Here is a 7,725-nt window from a genome sequence, read left to right on the forward strand (position 1 = left end):
ACTAGCATGGTGTGGTAGAGTCAAATGGTTAGCAGACCAGGGGAGGATCAACACCATCTCTAGTATTTCCACACGGAAAATCAGCTTTTCATGGAGCTCTCTTGGGAGGTCAGTTCAGCTCATTGCCACTGTGGCCCACGGCAAAGGGAACCCATTCAGCAGTGGATTGACACAGATCCCTGGCTAACCAGCTTGGTGCCGGTAAGTCAGAGTGTCTGTGTGCTGATACTGGTGATCTGTGATACTATGGGAAGTGATTTACTAGCAGGACGTTAGTATAAAAATGTGCCTGAAGTAAGTGGCATCATTGCTACTGATGGCATGTATCTACTTACAGCCCATCTTCCAAAAAGAAGGCTGGTGGCATTAGTCAGAGCAGGTACTTCCCTGTTCCTCTAGCCTCTGATAGAGCAACTTGCAATGCAGAAAGCATTGAATCAGAGGAGATACAGCTCTCATGCACTTGGGGAAGCTGGGACTTTCCCCCATTTTCTCCCCTTCTGAAGACTTTGCTAACGTGGGGTTTCAGGTGCCCATTGCTCTGGGGTGCCCTGTCCCACTCACCCAGTCTTATTCTTGGTGCTGGGCAACACAGACTATGTATTTACTCCCTCTGCGGCTGCAGAACGATGGTGTTGTAGGCATTTGACAGCCTGAAGGCAAGGGGAAGCTGCATCCCCCAGTGTTTGGGCATTAATTTTGCCGAGTATCCTGGATGTGCCCATAGCCCTGCTGCGCACTATACAGCAGCTGTCAAGCCAGAGGCAGCTGTTTTGGTATGAGGTGGACCCAGAACTGTGATGGACTTCTCAGACTTCTGCACAACACAAGAAAAAGCTACGTAATCAATATGAAGCCTTGTTCGAGGGAAGCCTGTGAAATTATGGATGCCACATGTGCTCCTTCGCAGGTCTCATGCTGTGATTTTAATGAGTAATCAATAGCCAAGGCCTGTGTTGCTTTGTGGAAAGAGAAATGCTGGGGAATATGCTGCACTAATAAGTTACAGAGTTCAAAAGCGCATGGTGTGTTTGTGTTTTTAAATTTCTGGGGTGATAGAACTGCAAATCCTATGGCATATTTTGTGCCCGATTAATTTTATGGACTTCATTGGGTAAGTGTTGATTTATTTTCTGCATAAAATATCAATTTAAATGTAGCGCTCTGTGCTTGCTAGTTTGTGGACATGGGGTGCCATTTTATTGGTTTATGCAGATAGCTCACTGAATTTTTTTATCCTTTAATAAAAACTTCCAACACAGCTGTGGTTTTGCTCTTCCTTGTGAGCGTGTATCAGCAGCAAGTGCCCTAGCACAGCAGCTCACAAATAGCTAGAAAGAAAAGAGCTTAGGAAAAGCGCTGTCAAATCCACCAACCTTTTCAGAAGGTAAACGCAGCCGTGCAGAAGTGTACCTTGCCTGGCAGCCATAGCCCCTCACAAAGCAAAAGGCCAAAACAATAAAAAGAGGAGCAGCTGCAATGGCAGAGGTGAGAACGTGCATGAACCCGGTTCCCCTTGCAACAGGGACAAGCTCAAAGTGCGCTCGCAAGTCACCCACTGTGGTTCAGCTGAAAACCACCAATTTGCAGTAACTTAATTGCTCTAAATCATCTATCTGTAGTTTTTGATGTTTACCAGAACACCAATGAAATCCTCATCCGTTTTCTTCAAATAGCTCCACATTTTTCTGCTAAAGAAAAAACATTAAAAACAGGAGATCCAGAGCAGGGGAAATGCTTGTTCATCGAAACAGAGCTAAACGTGAGAGGAAAGGATCGGGTAAGGAGCAGATCAATGAAAAAGTGCTCTCTGTAGCAAAATGTAACTTCAACGCTCAGGTTCAAAATATACTTGTTGAATGGACTGATTCTGGATTTGGCGTGGGGATGGTATGTATCTCATGGAGCCCTCTCTCACTTTATGTCAATGCTAGGTGCTGGTCCTCAGTGGGAAATCGCCAAGAGGGGTTGCAGCAGCTCTCCATCGGAGCCAACTGTGACAGGATCGGGACAATCCAGCACGAGTTCCTACACGCCCTGGGATTCTGGCACGAGCAGTCACGGTCCGACCGGGACGACTACGTGTCCATCATGTGGGACAGGATTCAGCCTGGTCAGTCGCTCCCCAGCTTTTCCCTTCAAGCTCTGGTGTTAGGGGGTTTAGCTGTGGAACACCCCTTCCTGCCATCCTTCGGTGGTCACACTATTCTCTTGCCTGGACTTAGTTTTCAGAACCAGCATATCAATAAATTAAATATCGAGGGACATCTGTTTGGGACAAAAAGCCTCGTTTGTTGTTGCTGTGGTTATTCCTTGTGCCATGACGTTTCCCAAAGCCCTAACTAGAGATCAGAGTCCTGTTATGCTATGTGTTGTACAGCAGAGCAGCAGAAAAGAATAATTTAGTTTGTTTAAATGAATACTCCAAAAGCACTGTTACTCTGAGAGCCCTTAATAAAACAAAAGTAATTGGAAAAAAAAAAAATCCAACTCTGAAAAACCCAGTGCTACCAAAGCCAGCAGAAAATTTCTGGTGAAAACACCAGTTATCTGCTTTCTCCCAGTCCGGTACAGCCGGTGCGGGAGCGGAGCTGAGCGAGCGGAGCATGCAGGGAGGGTGTGCAGAGGGGAGAGACCCCTTCCAGGGTCCGCGTCACACGAGCGGTTACTTTAGCGATGCAACTTGTGCATGTCACTGTTGGTGTATTTGGCACAAGCCTGAGAGCTGGCACAGGGTTCCTCGAGGCTCTGCTCCGTCTCTGCCTCTTCAGCTCACTGTCATCCTCTGTGACCTTCAGGTAGTTCAAAAACAAAGTTATAGAGACAGCCTTGATGCCTTCCTACCATAGGTACACACAGAAGACTGAAAAAGTAGATAATGGTTAAATCTAATGCATTCTTATTTAGTCGTGATCAATAGTCAGGTGCATATGCAAGTATATCTTACAGAAAATTACTCGGACTCTGTTATTTGATTTCCATTATATTTTGCTGACTCTTTAACGACAAGTTGTGCTATTGTTAGCCATTTGAAACTGCTGCAGCTCTTTTACAATGATCAGAATGTAGTTACTGTATTTAAACTAATTTAAGACATTTAAAACTTTACCTTCCATTAGGTAGGTAGTAAAGTTTTTTTGCTCGTACTCCAGAAAATATCTGCAAAGTTAAATTCTGAAAGCTTATCTAATGACAATTCTAACTTGTTTATTGCAAGCTAAAATAACCAGCAATTAACCATCAGAGAATACAGAATAGAAACAGGGAGGCATTACGGTCGCAAATTGCATTAATTTGAGTACTGAAACAGTATCTCCACTTTTGGGTATCATAAGCCCAACAAAGTCTACAGATAGTTTAATGGGAAAAAGATTTCTGGTAGCAAAAATCTTTGCTTCATCCAGCAGAAGTTATCATGTTATGTTCCAGGGGCTGAAAGAGGAAAGTAAATAATTCTAGACTAGAAATGAAATCGTTTTACGGAGTAAGTACAGGTAAACAACTACAAAAAAGTACTTGAGGATCTGATGGATTTTCTGCCACTTTAAGTCTTTATGTCAAAACTTTGTCCTCTTGGGCGACAAAGAATCTTTCCTTTTATTTTTCCTGTTTAGGTAAAGGTCACAATTTCAATAAATACGATGATAAAACATCAGACTCCCTGAACGTTCCCTATGACTATACTTCTGTGATGCACTATAGCCAAAATGCATTCAGGAATGGAACTGAACCCACCATCGTCACTAACATACCAGACTTCATGGATGTTATAGGACAGCGAATGGATTTCAGTGATTATGATCTCCAGAAACTGAACCGGCTGTACAATTGCTGTAAGTTTCTCCATTTCTTTTAAATCTTTTGCTTCTGGCATTTGAAAGAAATGAGGGTGATACGTACATGCCAGACTCATCCAGGCACAAGTGAAAGAGATGCTAACATATTCGGAGAAGTGAATTGTGTTAAAAACACCAGAAATAATGGTACAGCTAGAAATAACATAGCCCTCCTGCAGAAACACTGCTGCGTAGCAGAGTTTTCTGTGCATTTTTATCTGACCTTTGGTTAAAACCCCGCTTCACTCAGTAGCTGATTGTTATTCATCCCTTGGGTGGCTGTTTAAAAAGTGTGCTTCTGCACAAAGCTTTTTGGTTTTTTCCCTCCATTATTCTACAGCTGTGGCTCAGACCCTGGGCAGAAATGAGTGTCTTTGCTGTGGCTATCGTACTACTCCGCTTTCACAGAACCTGTGAGCCAGAGTGTGTGTTCGTGCAAATAGGGTACAGAAGCTGTTATGAAGAAAATGTGAGGTTTTTAAAATTTTCATTTTAGTTTCAAACCCAGTCTCTTCCAAAAGTGGTCAAAAGAGTTATTTTGCTCATGTGGGATTTATTTTAGAAAGTTGAGTGAAAGTAAGAGACAGAGAAATATAGATAATTCTATTACCAAACTGAAATATAATTCTGTAATTGTAACTGCATCAAATGTGCCCTAGCACTCAGATGAAAACTTCTGCTTCACTGTCTCAGTACACTAACTAGTGAGTACTGGTTTACAATTGTATTTTAAGACTCATTCTACAGAGATCTTATTAATTATCAAAGTATTTTATTAAAACAGTGCATTTTTTGAGCATACAATTCTGCTGAAAATATTTCTGTTCACGTGGGTGAACTAAAACTGGACTGAACCCAGACTTACATGCAGACTTAGCTTCTAGCACTTGGTGCACAGTCAACTAGGTGTTATGGAAGCGCTTACAGCTAAGGCTGCGTTTAACAGTGGATGGGGTCCTTCTTTCTCTCTATTAATCTTATCTACTTTCCATCATTCTCATGTATTACATAAATACTTCATGACATTTCAACTTTATTCTTAACCCGCAGGTACATTCCCCAAGGTGCACTCATGTTGAAATCAGTGACAAAACTGCCACTACCTCCAGTGCAATCAGGATCTGCCCTGCTCCCTAGTCTGGCCCTTGGCTTCGTATAGTGTGCACAATATTTGCAGAGCCACAAGTGGCCTTCAGGTCACCCACCGTTTGCCTACATGGCCCCTGTGCAGGGAGGATGGGTGCTTCACAGGTCCCGGCCCTCGCGCACCCAGCTGCTAGACTGATCCTTCCAGGTTAGAGGGAAGACTGAGAACACCAAACATGGTTTGGGAGGCAGTTATCCTCCCAAAGGAATCGAAAGATTCGTTCTGTTGCTGAACATGATTTAAGGAAAAATTTAAGATTCGTTTCTGCTGAAGGCCTGTGTAGTTAGGGAATTACATTAAAAATGGGTAACTTGGTTCTTAGTTTGAAAAAAACTAACCCACAACATAAGAAATCCTGACTGATATTTTCGTGTGTTCTGATCTCTTCTTCAGGACTGTCTTTCAGGCCATATGATAGCAGTAGATTTTACTTTGCTTTTCTCTTCTAGCATACAACTTAACAGAACTGACCATGAGGTTTCCCTCAGCCACTGGAAGTTAGGACTCAGCACTCACCCCCCATGTATTTTTTTCCAAGTCCAGCCTTTCGTTACATACCAAGAAAGTATCTGGCTTTTGGTGCAAACGGAGTTCAAAACCTCACTCAAGCAGTGCCCCCTTCCCCTATTTCATGAGTTAATCTAAGAAATACATTGTAAGCTCTTGGGTCTTGATTTTCTCTCTACCTGTTGTTCAGGTCAGCACGCCGTGCCAGCCGGCACTTTCTGATTAAAATAGTTAGGTTACTGCTTTCCTGTTTGGGCAAATCGATTTTGTATTTTGTTGTGTATTTTGATTTCAAAGAGTTCTTTCATCAAATAATTGTCCATTTTTGCTTACCTTCTTGCTGATACCTTAGCTCGTGGTTTTGTTTTTTGGGTTTTTTTTTTTTGGTTGTGTGTTTTTTTTGGTTTTTTTTTTTTTTCCCCAGCAGTCAATATAACTTTTATTGTGAAAATCTTTTCTTGGTTTTTCCAACATCATACCAATACTGAATCTTAAAAGTTATCAGTCATACAACACTTCTGATAGCCTTGCAACATCTAGAGGATTGTTAGCTTTCTGTGAGGACAGTATAAACATCTCAGCAGTACAACTGAGTTGGCAGCAGTTCATGCTGAAGTGCTTCCCTGAGCTACACCCTAAGTGAAGCGTTTGGCGTGCCATTGAGGTTGATTTTTTGTGATCCTCAAGGTCCTTTCTGTGGTGCAACGAAACCTTTAAACCTGGCACCATATTTTATACACAGTTTGAAAAGCAATAATCATGAAGCTTTTTAACTTAGTTGCTTTCAAATCATGGCTGATGTTTCATAGAGCTCAGACATGGTACAATGGGAAAAAAAAGAACAGGGATAAAACTGGGCTGTGTTTTCCTTCACCCATCCAAGGTTTTCTTTAGACAAAGAAAACGTTTTATACAGTGTTTCTCCTTCCCTATTCAACTGCATAGTCTTCCTTCACTTAATTTTTCACTTGTTATGTGCAAGCCAGATCTTCAAAACTTGTATGAGATGAGATATGTATTGGTCCCAAATGTACCTTTGCCAAATGTTTTTTTCAATTCAGTGTTTCGAAAATCAAGGTTTGCCCATTGCAGTGAAATAACTTCTGCTTTACTAGATTTCAAAATAAGCACTCCAGCTGATAAATTAGTGAAACTTTATCAAAATCTGTGGCTTGTGTGGACTGGCTGAGAGAAAGCAGAGGAATGAATGGGAAGTCCTCAGTCTTTTTGGCTATGTGGTGAGTCCGGGCTGGTATTAGTGTTCCTGGTATAAATAAAAGATGTGACGTGGTAATTAGCTGGCAGCCTCCCGTGCTTGCTAAGTACCCGGGGTGGTCCGGACAACATCTTATTGTCAATGTTAATCACCAAATGCTTTGGGTTCCTGAAGATTGTACTTATGAATGTTGATAGTATTTGAAGCTGCTGATTATTTTGTGTTTGCAGTTCCTAGTCTTTCCCTGCTCTTGGCTTTGGACATTGAGAATTAAAATGTATGTTTTATAACAGACATTTGCAACTTTTTTTATTTTAATGTTATAGCCTCCTCCCTAAGTTTCATGGACACATGCAGTTTTGAACTTGAAAACATATGTGGCATGATTCAAAGTTCAAATGATAACAGTGATTGGCAGCGTTTGTCTCAAGTTCCTGCTGGGCCAAATACTGATCACACTAATATGGGAGAATGCAAAGGTATGAGGAAAAAACTGTTCTTATCTCTCTGGAAAGTATTTCGTGCAGAGGCATGTGAGTTGACTTCGATCTTGGCCTTGTTCTCTGTTTATTTGGGGACAAATTACAGTTTCTTTTCTAACTGAGCAACATAAATCTACATACTTGGGAACATCATGAGATATGTTTGATTTTCTGCTTATTTGAGAAGATTGAATGTTCTCTCTTTTGATCTGTTTTCTAGTCTTAGTGTCGTGTGCTAACATGAGAACTAACTACAGAAAGACTACTGCTTTTCTGAATAATTGCTCAGTAAGTCTTTGGAAAGGATTGGGATTTAGAAATTACATATATTATCAGGGCTCAGGTGAAAAATTCATTGAGAATACAGCCAGGTGTTTCTCAACCTGTCAGAGAAAACCATGAGTTCAGGAGCTTAAATCGGTTCTCCAGAGAGAGAGTCAACTGTGAGTTACTGGCAGTAGGTACAAGAGTAAAAGCCAATGCTTTTGAGTACAAATTGCTAGAGAGAGGCAAATGAGGGAAAAAGTTGCAAGGAGA

General features: G+C 41.5%; 1 protein-coding gene across 1 annotated transcript in view; it reads left to right on the top strand.

Moving 5' to 3' along the window:
• MEP1B (meprin A, beta) overlaps window positions 1–7,725 on the top strand; it is a gene marked incomplete at its 5' end in the record, with an annotated part of 40,907 nt that overhangs the window by 3,641 nt on the left and 29,541 nt on the right. The window contains 3 exons of the mRNA XM_009709449.1: window positions 1,935–2,113; window positions 3,615–3,833; window positions 7,033–7,185. Of these exons, the coding sequence (XP_009707751.1) occupies window positions 1,935–2,113; window positions 3,615–3,833; window positions 7,033–7,185 (551 nt within the window). The remainder of the gene's footprint in view (window positions 1–1,934; window positions 2,114–3,614; window positions 3,834–7,032; window positions 7,186–7,725) is intronic.

The sequence above is a fragment of the Cariama cristata genome, unplaced genomic scaffold (genome assembly GCF_000690535.1).
Source record: "Cariama cristata isolate BGI_N322 unplaced genomic scaffold, ASM69053v1 scaffold14361, whole genome shotgun sequence".
Classification (NCBI taxonomy): Eukaryota; Metazoa; Chordata; class Aves; order Cariamiformes; family Cariamidae; genus Cariama; species Cariama cristata.